The sequence below is a fragment of the Pseudophryne corroboree genome, chromosome 4 (genome assembly GCF_028390025.1).
Source record: "Pseudophryne corroboree isolate aPseCor3 chromosome 4, aPseCor3.hap2, whole genome shotgun sequence".
Classification (NCBI taxonomy): Eukaryota; Metazoa; Chordata; class Amphibia; order Anura; family Myobatrachidae; genus Pseudophryne; species Pseudophryne corroboree.
This window is the reverse complement of record NC_086447.1, coordinates 300,320,904-300,342,054: the sequence shown is the minus strand read 5'-3', so window position 1 is coordinate 300,342,054 and position 21,151 is coordinate 300,320,904. Positions and strand designations below refer to the sequence as shown.

The 21,151-nt window shown below is 46.4% G+C and overlaps 1 protein-coding gene across 3 annotated transcripts in view; it reads right to left on the bottom strand.

The window, feature by feature from the left end:
- FNDC3B (fibronectin type III domain containing 3B) overlaps positions 1-21,151 on the bottom strand; it is a 617,129-nt gene that overhangs the window by 270,847 nt on the left and 325,131 nt on the right. For all 3 annotated transcript variants that reach the window (XM_063916263.1, XM_063916264.1, XM_063916265.1), the window contains exon 6: positions 13,211-13,492. In XM_063916263.1, coding sequence (XP_063772333.1) covers positions 13,211-13,492 — 282 coding nt within the window. The remainder of the gene's footprint in view (positions 1-13,210; positions 13,493-21,151) is intronic.

Below are 21,151 nucleotides of genomic sequence, written 5' to 3'. Positions count from 1 at the left end.
AAAAACCTAACTGAGGCTTGGAGGAGGGTCATAGGGGGAGGAGCCAGTGCACACCACCTGATCCTAAAGCTTTTACTTTTGTGCCCTGTCTCCTGCGGAGCCGCTATTCCCCATGGTCCTGACGGAGTCCCCAGCATCCACTTAGGACGTCAGAGAAATTATATATTGCATGCCTATATTCTGTGTGTTACGGCGGCTGTATTTGAATACAATATACTACAGTGTTTTCCTAGAAGCATTTTGTATGCAGATACAGGCTCAGATGCACAGAGAATATAGGCATGCTACATATGATTTTAATCAGCCTGCTTGTGCATAGCAATGCGAATAAGATGCATTTTCGGTGGGGGGGGTGGGGGTGGGGGAGGCGATACGAAAATAGATTTGCACGGGACCTGTCAGCTCATTCACACCAGGCATCTCCCGCTACATGGTATATTGAGACGTGTATTGAGACAGGATGTACGAGGACATATCTGTATTATTCCACTGTATCTGTGCTACAAACAATCTGTAAATACTGAACCAGATGTTGACCCATATAGCTAGAATGAGTCTTGTCTATAGTTTTCCCAGTGCTGTGGACACCACTTGTAATTAATACAACCTCATAACTAACTCCCAACATTTAGACATACAAAACTGGGACAAAGCAAGCCAACCACCAATCCACCTGCACTCTGCCCTGATCCACCCAAACTTTACCTCTATACCATTTTTGGACCAACTTTTCCCCCTTTTAGTATATGCAAATGGAGATGTCTTAACAAAATCAGGACTGTTGGGAGGTATGCCACCTGACCTGGATAGTCATTGGATAGTCAGTGAGGATTGCATAGGGAACCTACAGTATGTGTGTGTAGAGGAGAGTTATCAGGTAGTCACAATTATGGCATATACACGTTCAGAAACCTTTGAAGTTAAGTTCTAGATCGCATTGCACAAGGTGGTCCAAACAAATTCACAAGATTGATACGTTTTGAGGCATTATAGATGGACTTTAAATGAAGATCCAAGTGCTACTGTATCCTGATCTTAAAACCTTTGAAACACTAAATACTAATCTAAGCCCTATGTTATTACCTGCAATGGTAAAATAGAAAAAGCAAATACGGAATCTATTTTACAATACTCTAAAGTCCCATATGCAGGCTAAGTAGTATTAAGCGTCTCTTTGTTATCTCAGTATATCATTCTGACACTGAATGGCACTATGTAAATCTTATACACACATGAGCAGATGAAATAGATTTTATTAACATGATGGTACATTCCAGTGCCAGACAGATGCATCTATCTTCACACTACTAACGTTATATATGCTGCTACTGTAACAGTGCAATGTATAATACAAGCTTCTATGGTCAGACTGTTAATTCTTTATTTTAGTGTAATATGACTCTGAGCCATTGAAATAAGTTATTGCTGTTAGCTGACAATAGATACTCTAATGCACATGGAGAAAGAAAGTCTTTGTACCATGTGGTGAAATTCCAGACCCTATGAACAAAATACCCATCATAAAGGAACAAAGAGATCTACTGTAACAACTGCACAGGTGTGTGATCTTCCCTACTGCTAAGTGACACTGCGGTACCGCCAACAAATCACTGCGCCCTCTAGAAAAGATTTACTAGGTTGCAAAGTAGCCATTAAATATACTATTTGTCAGTGTTTCTAAAGAAAATGTTTATATAAGGAGAGGGACAAGCCAATACACAAGCCTACAATCCAACGCAATTTAAGGGGACTGCAAACATTGTTAGCTATACTCAGTTTGTACAGAACTTAGTGCAACTGTGACAAGGTACTACTAATGATTTAATAGTCCTGCAATAAACCTTTAGCCACCATCTGGGATATCTAATTTGTCTCAATCACCTTGAAGAATTAAGCATACAGATGTGTCCACTTACAGCTTAGCCTCCCAGCGCATTAAACAGCCCTTCTAGTCATGCCATCTTTTTGTGTGACTTTTCCATTACAATGTGTCTTATTCACAAAAAAACAATGCAAATAATACCCCTTTTCCACTAGCTCAAAAAACACGGGTAAATGCACGGGGGCGCGCATTTACCCGTGTTTTTGGCAAGTGGAAAAGGGTCAACCCGGATCAAGTGACCCGTGAATCCTACCCGGCTATTTACCTGGGTAGGACACGGGAATGATCCGGGTAGGGTTCTAGTGTAAACGGGAGCCGTGTCGATGCGACACGGCTCCCGTTTACACTGTATGGAAGGGCGGCGCTGGGAGATCATGTGATCTCCCTGCGCCGCCCCTGCCGCGTCACTAGAAGCGTCACCAACCCGGCATATGCCGGGTTGTGACTGCTGATGGGAAAGGGGACGAGCACGGGTCGCAGCAGGGGGCAGCTCCCGTGTCAGGCTCCCGGCTGCGACCCGTGATCGTAAGTGGAAAAGGGGTATAAGACAAGCAGCTTTTGCTGATTAAATTGATATGCAGCATGCCTATATATCTATATGCCTACAAAACACTGTAGCGTAGCATTTCATACGCAGATACAGCCGCAGACGCACACAGAATATAGGCATGCCACATATCATTTTAATCAGCATTTTTGCAACAACAAAAAAAAAAGACACCCAGCGCTAACGGAGTTGCAACGAACCTGTCAACTCACTCAGACCAGTCATCTCCCATTGTAGGCGTATTGAGGCAAGATGTATGAGGACACACCTGTATACCTGATTGACAGGTGGAAGCAATGCCGATGTTTGCAGATTTAAGCGTTAGTTGTACTGCATGTGCGTTAGAGTTGCGCTTCCCACGTGCCAAGTTTGATTATCAATGGTGGTCACAGTGAGGATTAGGAGTCATTGACAGTCAGTATAAGAGGTAACGGGGGTATGGCGAGTCAAACACAGACACGCTGCTACTGTTTTGGGGTGTTTCCGCTTTCTATTGCTTCTGTATACGCAGTTACAATGGCTGCGGCAGACATTCTGAGCAATCACTAATAAAGAAAAAAGAAAAAAGAAGCATTTTTCCTGGACGCACTCTACCACTAGTAATTTGCTTAAAATGTCTATTCTTTATTAGATATGCAAGGGGATAAGTAATAATACTGACAGCCTATTACAATCATTTAAAAGCAGTTTATAGGACAACACAAATCAGAGACACGGACACAAAATCATAGGCAATATAGCCTTTATTGAGATTTGAGAAAACACCATTCGGAAACGAGTAGTTTTTATTTTCACAATCTGTTTTTCTTATTTCACACTATATTTTAATATTTCACCAATTCCTTATATTTTAATGCATATCTAATAAAGAATAGACATTTTAAGCAAATTACTAGTGGTAGAGTGCGTCCAGGAAAAATGCTTCTTTTTTCTTTTTTCTTTATTAGTGTTACATGAGTCTATGACTCAAAAGCATTTGGAGGGCACCTGCGTATAAGGCTATATGAGGTTGAGATAACATAAAATAATTGAAGCAACGCAGAAGGTACCACAATACATCCAAATCATATAAGAAAATTATAATTAAAAAACTGGTGCGGGATTACACAAACCATATGTATATTCTGAGCAATCACATCTGAGCAGGTTTTTCCTGGACACTGAGGACCTGATTCTGAGCTGCACATAGGTATGTGACAGCGGCTACACATAGCAACTTCTAGCAGACTGTGCATGCATCGCAGGCTGCATACACTTCTTTGTGGACTAAAGATCGATTCAGAGTCCTACACATCTCAGAGGTGTCTACAGCTGCTGAATGGTAGTTTCTGGTTAGCAACTGGCTGGGAACAAGATAATTATTTTGTGGATGTGGCATGGGCATGTAGCCACAATTACTTGCTGTTCGTCAGAATGCAAAGCGGGCACACAAATTCAGGTGGATCTCTTGCACCTAGGATAAGGTAGGTGATGACAGTGAAGAAGGCTACTCTTGCGGACAGAAGACAGGGACAACACAATCAATAAGACTCAGGGGGTCATTCCGAGTTGATCGCTCGCTAGCTACTATTTGCAGCCGTGCAAACGCATAGTCGCCGCCCACTGGGGAGTGTATTTTAGCTTTGCAAGTGTGCGAACGCCTGTGCAGCCGAGCGGTACAAAAACAGTTTGTGTAGTTTCCGAGTAGGTCTGAACTTACTCAGCCGCTGCAATCACTTCAGCCTGGCCGGTCCCGGAACTGACGTCAGACACCCGCCCTGCAAACGCTTGGACACGCCTGCGTTTTTTCCAACCACTCCCTGAAAACGGTCAGTTGACACCCATAAACGCATTTTTCCTGTCAATCTCCTTGCCATCGGCTGTGCGAATGGATTCTTCGTGAAATCCATCGCCAAGCAACGATCCGCTTTGTACCCGTATGACGTGCCTGCGCAGTGCGGTGCATACAGGTGCGCAGTAGTGACCCTGCGAAAAACGTCAGCGTGCGATCAGATCGGAATGACCCCCTCAATACGGGCAGATTCCGTTCACAGTAACTGCATTATGTATGCCAATCAGGCCCTGAATTTAGTTTGTAAGAAGCTCTTTTTTATATTTTTTTATTTGACGACATTCCTACCTGGTCTTCAGACACAAACTGGGCATTTATAAGTGTGAAAGAGTAGCTATAAAACTGATTTTACCAAAATGACTTATTTTCCTTTCCTGTGTACAGTACATGACAAACATCCTATATCTCTTAGTACAATTATTTCACTGTTACGCAGGAAAAAGAAATACAGACTTCCATGTACATTTGCTGCCATGGCATGAATAATACCAGGTCAAAGAGTCAGTTCCCTTCCTGTACAGTCATTTACACCCCAGCAAAGACAAAATTATAATCTTCCTAGATTATTTTTATCCTGGCAGCATTCCTTGCCTGACTCAATCCAAAGAACACATGAAATACAGTCTGCCACATGAACAGTCTGTACACATTCTGACATTAGTTAGAACTGAATATTCTATACAGCGTGTCAGTACGTTCCATCATTTTCCCAAACAGAATGAACAGTTATTTTGTCAACTGTTATTCTAATTCTTCATTTTCATTATATGTTTCACCAAGAAAGAATAGTATTTTCTCTAACGTCCTAGTGGATGCTGGGGACTCCGTCAGGACCATGGGGAATAGCGGCTCCGCAGGAGACAGGGCACAAAAGCAAGCTTTTAGGATCACATGGTGTGTACTGGCTCCTCCCCCTATGACCCTCCTCCAAGCCTCAGTTAGGTTTTTGTGCCCGGCCGAGAAGGGTGCAATCTAGGTGGCTCTCTTAAAGAGTTACTTAGAAAATGTTTTTAGGTTCTTTATTTTCAGTGAGTCCTGCTGGCAACAGGCTCACTGCATCGAGGGACTTAGGGGAGAGATTTTCAACTCACCTGCGTGCAGGATGGATTGGATTCTTAGGCTACTGGACATAGCTCCAGAGGGAGTCGGAACACAGGGCTCGCCCTGGGGTTCGTCCCGGAGCCGCGCCGCCGACCCCCCTTGCAGACGCTGAAGATGAAGAGGTCCGGAACCAGGCGGCAGAAGACTCTCAGTCTTCATCAGGTAGGGCACAGCACTGCAGCTGTGCGCCATTGTTGTCAGCACACTTCACACAGCGGTCACGGAGGGTGCAGGGCGCTGGGGGGGGGCGCCCTGGGCAGCAATGTATAATACCTGTATGGCGAAAAATACATCACATATAGCCCTTGAGGCTATATGGATGTATTTAACCCCTGCCAGATATCTAAAACTCCGGAGAAGAAGCCCGCCGAAAAGGGGGCGGGGCCTATTCTCCTCAGCACACAGCGCCATTTTCCCTCACAGAAAGGCTGGTGGGAAGGCTCCCATGCTCTCCCCTGCACTGCACTACAGAAACAGGGTTAAAACAGAGAGGGGGGGCACTGATTTGGCGATATGTATATATATTAAAATGCTATAAGGGAGGAACACTTATATAAAGGTTGTCCCTGGATAATTATAGCGTTTTGGTGTGTGCTGGCAAACTCTCCCTCTGTCTCCCCAAAGGGCTAGTGGGTCCTGTCCTCTATCAGAGCATTCCCTATGTGTGTGCTGTATGTCGGTACGTGTGTGTCGACATGTATGAGGAAAATATTGGTGAGGAGGCGGAGCAAATTGCCTGTAATGGTGATGTCACTCTCTAGGGAGTCGACACCGGAATGGATGGCTTATTTATGGAAATTACGTGACAATGTCAACACGCTGCAAGCCGGTTGACGACATGAGAGGGCCGGCGAACAAATTAGTATCTGTCCAGGCGTCTCAAACACCGTCAGGGGCTGTAAAATGCCCATTTACCTCAGTCGGTCGACACAGACCCAGACACGGACACTGATTTCAGTGTCGACGGTGAAGAAACAAACGTATTTTCTTTTAGGGCCACACGTTAAGGGCAATGAAGGAGGTGTTACATATTTCTGATACTCCAAGTACCACAAAAAAGGGTATTATATGTGAGGTGAAAAAACTACCTGTAGTTTTTCCTGAATCAGATAAATTAAATGAAGAGTGTGATGATGCGTGGGTTTCCCCCGATAGAAAATTATTGGCGGTATACCCTTTCCCGCCAGAAGTTAAGGCGCGGTGGGAAACACCCCTCAGGGTGGATAAGGCGCTCACACGCTTATCAGAACAAGTGGCGGTACCATCTACGGATAGGGCCGTACTTAAGGAGCCAGCTGATAGGAGGCTGAAAAATATCCTAAAAAGTATACACACACATGCTGGTGTTATACTGCGACCAGCGATCGCCTCAGCCTGGATGTGCAGAGCTGAGGTGGCTTGGTCGGATTCCCTGACTAAAAATATTGATACCTTTGACAGGGACAGTATTTTATTGACTATAGAGCATTTAAAGGATGCATTTCTATATATGCGAGATGCGCAGAGGGATATTTGCACTCTGGCATCAAGAGTAAATGCGATGTCCATATCTGCAAGAAGATGTTTATGGACACGACAGTGGTCAGGTGATGCAGATTCCAAACGGCACAAAGATGTATTGCCGTATAAAGGGGAGGAGTTATTTGGGGTCGGTCCATGGGACCTGGTGGCCACGGCAACTGCTGGAAAATCCACCGTTTTTTACCCTAAGTCACATCTCTGCAGAAAAAGACACCGTCTTTTCAGCCTCAGTCCTTTCGTCCCTATAAGAGTCATATCTGCCCAGGGATAGAGGAAAGGGAAGAAGACTGCAGCAGGCAGCCCATTCCCAGGAACAGAAGCCCTCCACCGCTTCTACCAAGTTCTCAGCATGACGCTGGGACCGTACAGGACCCCTGGATCCTACAAGTAGTATCCAAGGGGTACAGATTGGAATGTCGAGAGGTTTCCCCCCTCGCAGGTTCCTGTAGTCTGCTGTACCAATGTCTCCCTCCGACAGGGAGGCAGTATTGAAAACAATTCACAAGCTGTATTCCCAGCAGGTGATAATAAAATTACCCCTCCGACAACAAGGAAAGGGGTATTACTCCACACTATATGGTGGTACTGAAGGCTAGGTGAGACCTATTCTAAATCTGAAAAATTTGAACACTTACAAGGGTTCAAATCCAGATGGAGTCACTCAGAGCAGTGATAGCAAAGAACAAGGGGACTATATGGTGTCCCGGGACATCAGGGATGCTTACCTCCATGTCCCAAAATTTGCCTTTTCTCACCAAGGGTACCTCAGGTTCGTGGTACAGAACTGTCACTATCAGTTTCAAGACGATGCCGTTGGATTGTCCAAGGCACCCCGGGTCCTTACCAAGGTAATGACCGAAAGGAGGATTCGTCTTCAAAGAAAATGGACGACCTCCTGATAAGAACAAGGTCCAGAGAACAGTTGGAGGTCGGAGTAGCACTATCTCAAGTAGTTCTACGACAGCACGGGTGGATTCTAAATATTCCAAAACCGCAGTTGTTCCGACGACACGTCTGCTGGTCCTAGGGATGATTCTGGACACAGTCCAGGAAAAGGTGTTTCTCCCAGAGGAGAAAGCCAGGGAGTTATCCGAGCTAATCGGGATCCTCCTAAAACCAGGAAAAGTGTCAGTGCATCATTGCACAAGAGTCCTGGTAAAAATGGTGGCTTATTACGAAGCGATTCCATTCGGCAGATTTCACGCAAGAACTCTTCAGTGGGATCTGCTGGACAAATGGTCCGGATCGCATCTTCAGATGCATCAGCGGATAACCCTATATCCAAGGACAAGGGTGTCTCTCCTGTGGTGATTACAGAGTGCTCATCTTCTAGAGGGCCGCAGATTCGGCATTCAGGATTGGATGCTCGTGACCACGGAGGCCAGCCTGAGAGGCTGGGGAGCAGTCACACAAGGAGTGTGATCAAGTCTGGAGAATTCTCTCCACATAAAGATACTGGAGCTAAGAGCAAATTTATAATGCTCTAAGCTTAGCAAGACCTCTGCTTCAAGGTCAGCCGGTATTGATCCAGTGGGATAACATCACGGCAGTCGCCCACGTAAACAGAAAGGGCGGCACAAGAAGCAGGAGGGCAGTGGCAAAACTGCAAGGATTTTTCGCTAGGCGGAAAATCATGTGATAGCACTGTCAGCAGTGTTCATTCCGGGAGTGGACGACTGGGAAGCAGACTTCCTCAGCAGGCACGACCTCCACCCGGGAGAGTGGTAACTTCATCGGGAAGTTTTCCGCATGATTGTGAACCGTTGGGAAAGACCAAAGGTGGACATGATGGCGTCCCGCCCGAACAAAAAATGGGACAGGTATTGCGCCAGGTCACGAGACCTTCAGGCGATAGCTGTGGACGTCCTGGTAACACCGTGGGTGTAACAGTCGGTGTATGTGTTCCCTCCTCTGCTTCTCATAACCAAGGTATTGAGAATTATAAGACATAGAGGAGTAAGAACTATACTCGTGGCTCCGGATTGGCCAAGAGGGACTTGGTAACCGGAACTTCAAGAGATGCTCACAGAGGACTAATGGCCTCGGGAGCTAAGAAGGGATTTGCTTTCAGCAAGTACCATGTCTGTTCCAAGAGGAACCGTGGCATCGGCCTTTAAGAAAGGACCTGCTCCAGCAGGGACCTTGTCTGTTCCAAGACTTACCGCGACTGCGTTTGACGGCATGGCGGTTTGAACGCCGGATCCTAAGGGAAAAGGCATTCCGGAAGAGGTCATACCTACCCTGGTCAAAGCCAGGAAGGAGGTGACCGCACAACGTTATCACCACATGTGGTAAAAATATGTTGCGTGGGTGAGGCCAGGAAGGCCCCACGAAAAAATTTCAACTAGGTCGATTTCTGCACTTCCTGCAAACAGGAGTGTCGATGAGCCTCAAATTGGGGTCCATTAAGGTTCAAGTTTCGGCCCTATAGATTTTCTTCCAGAAAGAATTGGCTTCAGTTCCTGAAGTCCAGACGTTTGTCAAGGGAGTATTGCATATACAGCCCTTGTGTGCCTCCAGTGGCACCGTGGGATCTCAACGTAGTGTTGGGATTCCTCAAATCATATTGGTTTGAACCACTCAAATCTGTGGATTTGAAATATCTCACATGGAAAGTGACCATGCTGTTGGCCCTGGCCTCGGCCAGGCGATTGTCAAAATTGGCGGCTTTGTCTTACAAAAGCCCATATTTGATTTTCCATTCGGGACAGGGCAGAACTGCGGACTCGTCCCCAGTTTCTTCCTAAGGTGGTGTCAGCGTTTCACCTGAAACAACCTATTGTGGTGCCTGCGGCTACTAGGGACTTGGAGGACTCCAAGTTGCTAGACGTTGTCAGGGCCCTGAAAATATATATATATATATAATTCCAGGACGGCTGGAGTCAGAAAGTCTGACTTGCTGTTTATATTGTAGGCACCCAAAAAGCTGGGTGCTCCTGCTTCTAAGCAGACTATTGCTCGTTGGATTTGTAGTACAATTCAGCTTGCACATTCTGTGGCAGGCCTGCCACAGCCAAAATCTGTAAATGCCCATTCCACAAGGAAGGTGGGCTCATCTTGGGCGGCTGCCCGAGGGGTCTCGGCTTTACAACTTTGCCGAGCAGCTACTTGGTCAGGGGCAAACACGTTTGCTAAATTCTACAAATTTGATACCCTGGCTGAGGAGGACCTGGAGTTCTCTCATTCGGTGCTGCAGAGTCATCCGCACTCTCCCGCCCGTTTGGGAGCTTTGGTATAATCCCCATGGTCCTGACGGAGTCCCCAGCATCCACTAGGACGTTAGAGAAAATAAGATTTTACTTACCAATAAATCTATTTCTCATAGTCCGTAGTGGATGCTGGGCGCCCATCCCAAGTGCGGATTGTCTGCATTACTTGTACATAGTTATTGTTACAAAAAAATCGGGTTATTATTGTTGTGAGCCATCTTTTTTAGAGGCTACTTCATTGTTATCATATTGTTAACTGGGTTCAAATCACAAGTTGTACGGTGTGATTGGTGTGGCTGGTATGAGTCTTACCCGGGATTCAAGATCCTTCCTTATTGTGTACGCTCGTCCGGGCACAGTACCTAACTGAGGCTTGGAGGAGGGTCATAGGGGGAGGAGCCAGTACACACCATGTGATCCTAAAAGCTTGCTTTTGTGCCCTGTCTCCTGCGGAGCCGCTATTACCCATGGTCCTGACGGAGTCCCCAGCATCCACTACGGACTATGAGAAATAGATTTATCGGTAAGTAAAATCTTATTTATTATTGCCTGTTACAGCATGCAAATACAGAGTTATGTGACACTTGCCAAGAACATCTGAATGGAGAAGGACACCAGCAAACGTGGGAGATTAATGAGATTAATAATGTTAGCACAGAAACTGGTTTTAAAGGGAATCAAGGTAATTTGCATGTATGCACATGCACCACACCCACTCGGAGGTAGAACATGCCCCACAGCTAGGAGAAGAGGCATGTGTGCAAAGTTAGCAGAGGAGGATCAGGAGAAGCTCCCTAGGTTATGGCACTACCTGGCATTAATAATAAGGACCTGATTCTGAGCTGGGAGTAAAGTAAGAAAGAGCAAGTAGCTGTGCGCCTAGGTCCTGATTTTCGAGGTGGAAGCAAATGTCGCTGCAGCAGCATCTTTGTACACATTGGCTGTACACCAATATGCAAAAGCCACTGGAGGCTTCTCTGATCCGCTGCCTGCGCCCGAACATGCAGTATTACATGAACATCGCGACCATTGGTCACAGCATCAAGCCTCTTATTTACCCTGAGGTTACTCAAAATGTCTGGCAAAACGACATTTTCTGGAACGCTTCCCATCTCCATCCCGAAACGTCTGCAGTCTGTCAATCAGGCAGCGTCTAACAGGGCACTGCGACTAGAGTTACAGCACTGTGGCTCCAGCGCAGGTGCAGTCCCAAAAACATTGGTCAATTGTGACCAAATCAGGGCTGTATCAGGGGCTGAATCAGACCCCTGGACACACCATGTTCCACTGCAAGGAGTGCAGATACATCTATCTATTTAATTTGCATGCATGGTAAATTCTGACTGCATCTGTATGTAGCCCATGAATGCTGGGCAGCTTTATTTTTGAACTGCAGTTCAGATTGGAATTTGGATACACTAAATCTCTCTGCACATTTTAAATCTGCCCCACCTGCAGTGCAACATAGATTACCAAGGCGCCCAGTTACTTTACTTGCTCTATTTCGTTTTACTCCCAACTCAGAACCAGGCCCTGAAAGAGAAGTTATAGATCCTGCTAATTCCAGGATTACCTCTTATACCCCTTTTCCACTGCGACCCAGGAAATTGCCAGGTATATCAACCCGGCAAATTCCTGGGTGTCAGCTCGACTCAAACCTTTCTCCAGCGGGGGGCGGGCAGCGGATGGTGTGACAGCACAGCAGCGACTCAAACATCTCTCCAGTAGGGGCGGGCAGTGGATGGTGTGACAGCACAGCAGCAACTCAAACATCTCTCCAGCGGGGGCGGGCAGCAGATGGTGTGACAGCACAGCAGCGACTCAAACATCTCTCCAGCGGGGGCGGGCAGCGGATGGTGTGACAGCACAGCAGCGACTCAAACATCTCTCCAGCGGGGTGGGCAGCGGATGGTGTGACAGCACAGCAGCGACTCAAACATCTCTCCAGTAGGGGCGGGCAGCAGATGGTGTGACAGCACAGCAGCAACTCAAACATCTCTCCAGCGGGGGCGGGCAGCGGATGGTGTGACAGCACAGCAGCAACTCAAACATCTCTCCAGCGGGGGCGGGCAGCGGATGGTGTGACAGCACAGCAGCGACTCAAACATCTCTCCAGTAGGGGCGGGCAGCGGATGGTCTGACAGCACAGCAGCGACTCAAACATCTCTCCAGTAGGGGCGGGCAGTGGATGGTGTGACAGCACAGCAGCAACTCAAACATCTCTCCAGCGGGGGCGGGCAGCGGATGGTGTGACAGCACAGCAGCAACTCAAACATCTCTCCAACGGAGGCGGGTAGCGGATGGTGTGACAGCACAGCAGCCAGCATGGGTTGGGGCTAGCGGGCTCCCTGTGCAATTGCATCCCCTAGAAATGGTCCTGCCCAGGTAGTTAGCGCTAACACTGACCATAATTCTGAGTTCTGTGCGTTCACGTCAGTGGAAATGGGTTATTAGAGACCTTGGATAAAGCTTATACACTCAGTTGTGTGGGAAACTACTTAACAAATACTGTGTGCTTACAAATTGTATGTGCTGCATAAATCAATAAATACATAAAGCAAATAAATCCAAAAAGTAAACCATAATAGCCCTATCTACCATTTCGGTATGTTTGAGACTTGTAAGGTGTGCATTGGTAATATCGTATGAGGCCTGTGTCTTAACAAATGATTATCTTTTCTGTTGAATGTGCATAAGAAAACTGAGCAATTAATACAGCAGCAACTAGTTATGAATAAGGAAACAGAATACTATGATCATTAAATATAAGGTATTCTTCATCTGTGTGCTAGAACCAAAGGCTAAATTACTAGGTAAACATGTACAGGCTGTCCGTCACTGACCACTGAACACTGCACTCAGTGTCACTCATTCTTCACAACTACCGGTCACCTTATTTGAACTAGTAATATCAAAGGTGCTTTCAGAGCAGTATATTACACAAACTCCAGTGTGTTGTCTAGTATACAGTGGTAAGGGCATGAAAACATTCTTGATTAATATGATATCTACACTTAACAGACATAAATCATTAAAACATTATGCCTCCCCTTGCCATATGAAAGAGACGGCTGTGTTCTATCCCATCAGACATATAGACAGACAGGAGACATGCATACCTTGTGTGTCTTGCTCATTTGACTTTGGACTGCTTCTCGCCCTGCGTTCAGTTTTTTTAAGTCCCGCTACACTGCCGACTCCTCCGCATCCAGCACCATTGTGAGCTTTGCCATTACCATTATACACAGTTGTACAGTTTCCTAAATAGGTTTTATACAAAGTGGATGGAGGACTGTTCAACCGATTTTGTCTGTCGATCTGTTTGAGTTTTTTGTGCTGAGGCTTGCAGTACTGGTCTTCCCGTGTGATGTAACTGGACATTCCAAACAGTGGTATGATTTCTGTACACAGAAAAACAAAGAAAACAAGATCACAGTAATGTCATATATAAGGTATACAGGGGTAAATGTATTATACACGCATGTATAGTGTGTGCATAACACTTCGTGCTTCATATCTTTGGCGTAAAAGCTAACACAGCATTCCACAAGAAGAACATCATACCAACAGTCACCAACATGGTGGTAGTAATGTCAGGGCTATTTCCAGTAGGAACAAGCAGGAACGCCGTTCTTGAACCTCTCATTAATTATGACATAATCAGCAATGACGTTCCTGAACCTGTCTTGGACCAAAATGTATTTTCCATAAGAGAAGTTTTCTTTTAAAGTTTCTTTTGAGTGCCTTCTGGGTAACGTGATGGTGTGAGGATGCTTTGCTGCTTCAGGACCTGGGTGACTTGCTATAATTGACAGAATCATGGATTCTGCTCTCTAATACCCCTTTCAGAGAAGAAGCCCTGGCTCTGACCCGTGTCTGACCCAGGATACTGAACATGGATCAGAGCCAGGTCATGCCTTTCAACTGCAGCCGACCCTGGTCGTATCCGGGAATAACCCTTCCATACAGAGCTGGCTTGCCGCGGCAATAACCCATGTACTCAGCTCAGTGTGGGAGGGGTATAACAGAAAATTCAGAGGGCGAATGTCCAGGCATCAGTCAATGATCTGAAGTTTTAGGCAAAATACGGACTAAAATCTAATTGAGATTCTGTTGCAGAACCTTAAACGAGCAGTTCATGCTCAAAAACCCTCCAGTGTGCCAAAGTAAAGCAATTCTGCAAAGTAGAGTAGACCAAAGTTCCCCCACAGTGATGTGAAAGACTTGTCCCAGTTATCGGAAGCGTTTGGTTGCTGCTAAAGGTGGCAGAACCAGTTATTAAGTTGAGGGAGATGATTAATTTTGCACATGGGTGATACAGATGTTGGATGACTTTTTTCTTCAATAAATGAAATAATCATTTAAAAACTATTTTGAGTTTACTCAGGTTCTCTTTGTCATAACTTGTATTTTGTTTGAAGATCTGAAACAAAAGTGACAACTATGCAAACACAGAAGAATTCAGGAAGAGGCGAAAACTTTTTCACACCACTGTACAGTATATTATAGTAGTATTGGCTATACCTACAGGGTAAATAAGATATGACATTGTATGCCAAGCAACCCTGACCAAGCTTGTTTAATTATCCTCAGCCTGCCAACCTCACACAGAAACATTTGTATTAAAAATATTAACTAATGATAATTTGCAGGTGCTGTTCGAGGCATTAGCTATCCTGTGTTAGTCCTTACATGGGGATACTCATGATTCAGGTGGACTGAAGGGAGGGGCAAAGAGGAAAGAAACAATCTGTTTCACTGGAGTTTCCTCCTGTAAGATGTTTTTTTTTCTGACATTTTAAATACAGGTCAGGTATCTGTTATCCAGATACCCCTTAACCGAAATATTCCGAAAACCAGAAGTGACGTCATGACGTCAATGGAGTCCACGGGCAATCACAGACAGGTGGGGGAGTGACTTTGCAGCCTTCCCTCACCATCTTTACTCCCAGGATTCCCTGCCGACATGCTGTACCCCTTCCACTGACGCGCCAGACCCTCGGGACCTTTCTGGATTACAGGTATTCTGTTATCCAGAAAAAAAACCATATCCGGAATGCTCCTAGTCCCGAGTAAATAAAAAGAACATGACATAGATAAGATTGTTTTAAAGTAGAATGTGTTATATTTGGAACTGTAAAGAGCACCTAATAAATACATTTCCACAATACATATAAGTGGTAATAGTGTTCAAAAAGTCTATATTCAGATGTCAGAACAAGCAAAACCAATGAGTCTTTTTATTCCCTCTTGTAGCAAAGCACTTTTCAGTAGAGACGCAGTACCTTTATCCCACTATAAACTTATTCTGCTCACAGCTGGCCTGACCTTGGATTACAATAAATGATTACAAGCAAAGATGTTATATAAGTGGAGATCAGAATCTACTTATCATTTATCTAGCAACTTCTAGAAGATAAAAGCTAGAATCTGAGTGGTTGCTATGGGCAACATCTCCACTTCTATAAACCTGGACTTACATATACCCTTTCATGTAATCCATAAATGAGGGTAAGACAAGCAGTAATGTATATTAGGAAAAAACCTGAATGGTTTATTTTACAAAAATGGTTGGACTTTGATGGAATATTTAAACCACTGCCCATTGTGCTCCTCTCATTTCTTTACTTTCCTGTAGACCAAGGTACACTACTAAAGGTGGGTACACACTAGACGATTCACTCCATGAATGATATCGCCTAGTGTTTCCCCTACCCTCGCGGGTTGCCGATGTAGTGCATACACACTGAACAATATCGCTAACGATATTGTTCAGTGACATCACGGCTGGCCCGAACATGCCATTTTGGATAAGTCCAAATTGAACTGCATGCACAGGCGATGGAGGGGTGCGAGACTGATGCGTGCACCCGGTCGTAGCATACACACTGGGCGATATTTTAACAAATATAGCTCAGCAGGGTGAAAAATAAGAATTTACTTACCGATAATTCTATTTCTCGGAGTCCGTAGTGGATGCTGGGGTTCCTGAAAGGACCATGGGGAATAGCGGCTCCGCAGGAGACAGGGCACAAAAAGTAAAGCTTTAGGATCAGGTGGTGTGCACTGGCTCCTCCCCCTATGACCCTCCTCCAAGCCTCAGTTAGGATACTGTGCCCGGACGAGCGTACACAATAAGGAAGGATTTTGAATCCCGGGTAAGACTCATACCAGCCACACCAATCACACTGTACAACCTGTGATCTGAACCCAGTTAACAGTATGATAACAGCGGAGCCTCTGAAAAGATGGCTCACAACAATAATAACCCGATTTTTGTAACTATGTACAAGTATTGCAGATAATCCGCACTTGGGATGGGCGCCCAGCATCCACTACGGACTCCGAGAAATAGAATTATCGGTAAGTAAATTCTTATTTTCTCTATCGTCCTAGTGGATGCTGGGGTTCCTGAAAGGACCATGGGGATTATACCAAAGCTCCCAAACGGGCGGGAGAGTGCGGATGACTCTGCAGCACCGAATGAGAGAACTCCAGGTCCTCCTCAGCCAGGGTATCAAATTTGTAGAATTTAGCAAACGTGTTTGCCCCTGACCAAGTAGCTGCTCGGCAAAGTTGTAAAGCCGAGACCCCTCGGGCAGCCGCCCAAGATGAGCCCACTTTCCTTGTGGAATGGGCTTTTACTGATTTTGGCTGTGGCAATCCTGCCACAGAATGTGCAAGCTGAATTGTACTACAAATCCAACGAGCAATCGTCTGCTTAGAAGCAGGAGCACCCAGCTTGTTGGGTGCATACAGGATAAACAGCGAGTCAGATTTTCTGACTCCAGCCGTCCTGGAAACATATATTTTCAAGGCCCTGACAACGTCAAGCAACTTAGAGTCCTCTAAGTCCCTGGTAGCCGCAGGTACCACAATAGGTTGGTTCATGTGAAATGCAGAAACCACCTTAGGTAGAAATTGAGGACGAGTCCTCAATTCCGCCCTGTCAGAATGAAAAATTAAGTAAGGGCTTTTATATGATAAAGCCGCCAATTCTGACACACGCCTGGCTGAAGCCAAGGCTAACAGCATCGACACCTTCCATGTGAGATATTTTAAGTCCACAGTGGAAAGTGGTTCAAACCAATGTGACTTTAGAAAACTCAACACCACATTGAGATCCCAAGGTGCCACTGGAGGCACAAAAGGAGGCTGTATGTGCAGGACCCCTTTTACAAATGTCTGAACTTCAGGTACTGAAGCCAGTTCTTTCTGGAAGAAAATCGACAGGGCCGAAATTTGAACCTTAATGGACCCTAATTTTAGGCCCATAGACAGTCCTGTTTGCAGGAAATGAAGGAAACGACCCAGTTGAAATTCCTCTGTAGGGGCCTTCTTGGCCTCACACCACGCAACATATTTACGCCAAATGCGGTGATAATGTTTTGCGGTTACGTCCTTCCTGGCTTTGACCAGAGTAGGGATGACTTCTTCTGGAATGCCTTTTTCCCTCAGGATCCGGCGTTCAACCGCCATGCCGTCAAACGCAGCCGCGGTAAGTCTTGGAACAGACAAGGCTCCTGCAGTAGCAGGTCCTTTCTTAGAGGTAGAGGCCACGGTTCGTCCGTGAGCATCTCTTGAAGTTCCGGGTACCAAGTCCGTCTTGGTCAATCCGGAACCACGAGTATAGTTCTTACTCCTCTCCTTCTTATGATTCTCAGTACTTTTGGTATGAGAGGCAGAGGAGGGAACACATACACTGACTGGTACACCCACGGCGTTACCAGAGCGTCCACTGCTATTGCCTGAGGGTCCCTTGACCTGGCGCAATATCTGTCCAGTTTTTTGTTGAGGCGGGACGCCATCATGTCCACCTTTGGTTTTTCCCAACGGTTTACAATCAGGTGGAAGACTTCTGGGTGAAGTCCCCACTCTCCCGGGTGAAGGTCGTGTCTGCTGAGGAAGTCTGCTTCCCAGTTGTCCACTCCCGGAATGAATACTGCTGACAGTGCTATCACATGATTTTCCGCCCAGCGAAGAATCCTTGCAGCTTCTGCCATTGCCCTCCTGCTTCTCGTGCCGCCCTGTCTGTTTACGTGGGCGACTGACGTGATGTTGTCCGATTGGATCAACACCGCCTGACCCTGAAGCAGAGGTTTTGCTTGACTTAGGGCATTGTAAATGGCCCTTAGTTCCAGAATGTTTATATGAAGAGACGTTTCCAGGCTTGACCACAGGCCCTGGAAATTCCTTCCCTGTGTGACTGCTCCCCAGCCTCTCAGGCTGGCATCCGTGGTTACCAGGATCCAATCCTGAATGCCAATTCTGCGGCCCTCTAGTAGATGAGCACTCTGCAGCCACCACAGGAGAGACACCCTTGTCCTTGGCGACGGGGTTATCCGCTGATGCATCTGCAGATGCGATCCGGACCATTTGTCCAGTAGATCCCACTGAAATGTTCTTGCATGGAATCTTCCGAATGGAATCGCTTCGTAAGAAGCCACCATTTTCCCCAGGACCCTCGTGCACTGATGCACTGAGACCTGTCCTGGTTTTAGGAGGTTCCTGACTAGCTCGGATAACTCCCTGGCCTTCTCCTCCGGGAGAAACACCTTCTTCTGGACTGTGTCCAGAATCATTCCTAGGAACAGTAGACGTGTCGTTGGAATCAGCTGCGATTTTGGAATATTTAGAATCCACCCGTGCTGACGTAACACTACCTGAGATAGTGCTACTCCGACTTCTAACTGTTCCCTGGATCTTGCCCTTATCAGGAGATCGTCCTTAGAAGAATCATCATTTCGGCCATTACCTTGGTAAAGACCCGAGGTGCCGTGGACAATCCAAACGGCAGCGTCTGAAACTGATAATGACAGTTTTGTACTACAAACCTGAGGTACCCTTGGTGAGAAGGGTATATCGGGACGTGGAGATAAGCATCCTTGATGTCCAGAGACACCATATAGTCCCCTTCTTCCAGGTTTGCTATCACTGCTCTGAGTGACTCCATCTTGAATTTGAACCTTTTTATGTAAGTGTTCAAGGATTTCAGATTTAAAATTGGTCTCACCGAGCCGTCCGGCTTCGGTACCACAAACAGCGTGGAATAATACCCCTTTCCTTGTTGCAGGAGGGGTACCTTGATTATCACCTGCTGGGAATACAGCTTGTGAATGGCTGCCAAAACTGCCTCCCTGTCGGAGGGAGACTTTGGTAAAGCAGACTTCAGGAAACGACGAGGGGGAAACGCCTCGAATTCCAGTTTGTACCCCTGCGATACTACCTGTAGAATCCAGGGATCCACTTGCGAGTGAGCCCACTGCGCGTTGAAATTCTTGAGACGGGCCCCCACCATATCTGAGTCTGCTTGTAAAGCCCCAGCGTCATGCTGAAGACTTGGCAGAAGCAGGGGAGGGCTTCTGCTCCTGTGAAGCGGCTGCATGGTGCAGTCTTTTTCCTCTTCCTCTGCCCCGGGGCAGAAAAGAGTGCCCTTTTGCTCGCTTGTACTTATGGGAACGAAAGGACTGAGTTTGAAAAGACGGTGTCTTTTTCTGCTGATGTGGAGTGACCTGGGGTAAAAAGGTGGATTTTCCAGCCGTTGCCGTGGCCACCAGGTCCGATAGACCAGCCCCAAATAACTCCTCCCCTTTATACGGCAATACTTCCATGTGCCGTTTGGAATCCGCATCCCCTGACCACTGTCGCGTCCATAACGCTCTTCTGGCAGAGATGGACATAGCACTTATTCTTGATGCCAGGGTGCAAATATCCCTCTGTGCATCACGCATATATAGTAGTGCATCCTTTAAATGTTCTATAGTTAACAAAATATTGTCCCTATCCAGGGTATCAATATTCTCGGTCAGGGAATCCGACCATGCGACTCCAGCACTGCACATCCAGGCTGAGGCGATTGCTGGTCGCAGTATAACACCAGTATGTGTGTATATACTTTTTAGGATATTTTCCAGCCTTCTATCAGCTGGTTCTTTGAGGGTAGCCGTATCAGGAGACGGTAACGCTACTTGTTTTGATAAACGTGTGAGCGCCTTATCTACCCTAGGGGGTGTTTCCCAACGCGCCCTAACCTCTGGCGGGAAAGGATATAATGCTAATAATTTTTTAGAAATTAGCTGTTTTTTATCGGGGGAAACCCACGCTTTTTCACACACCTCATTTATTTCCTCTGACTCAGGAAAAAATATTGGTAGTTTTTTCTCTCCCCACATAATACCCTTCTTTGTGGTACTTGTAGTGTCAGAAAGGTTCAATGCCTCTTTCATTGCCGTGATCATGTAACGTGTGGCCCTACTGGACATTACGTTTGTCTCGTCACCGTCGACACTAGACTCAGTATCTGTGTCAGGGTCTGTGTCGACCCACTGAGGTAACGGGCGTTTTAGCGCCCCTGACGGTGTCTGAGACGCCTGGACAGGCACTAATTGATTTGCTGGCTGTCTCATGTCGTCAACAGTTTTCTGCAAATTGCTGACATTATCACTTAATTGTTTAAATACAATCATCCAGTCAGGTGTCGACTCCCTAGGGGGTGACATCACCAACACAGGCAACTGCTCCGCCTCCACATAATTTTCCTCCTCATACATGTCGACACACGCGTACCGACACACAGCACACACACCGGGAATGCTCTGATAGAGGACAGGACCCCACTTAGCCCTTTGGAGAGACAGAGGGAGAGTCTGCCAGCACACACCCAGCGCTATATATTGTTATTATCGTTATTTGCTGCCAAAAATGCCCCCCCTTCTCTTTTTTACCCTGATTCTGAAGCAGGACTGCAGGGGAGAGTCAGGGAGCCGTCCTTCCAGCGGAGCTGTGAGGGAAAATGGCGCTTGTGTGCTGAGGAGATAGGCTCCGCCCCTTCACGACGTCCTTATCTCCCGCTTTTTTGTGTAAAATGGCAGGGGATTAAAATACATCCATATAGCCCAGGAGCTATATGTGATGTATTCTGTTTTGCCACCTAAGGTATTCTGTTATATTGCGTCTCAGGGCGCTCCCCCCCCAGCGCCCTGCACCCTCAGTGACCGGAGTGTGAAGTGTGCTGAGAGCAATGGCGCACAGCTGCGGTGCTGTGCGCTACCTTAGTCTGA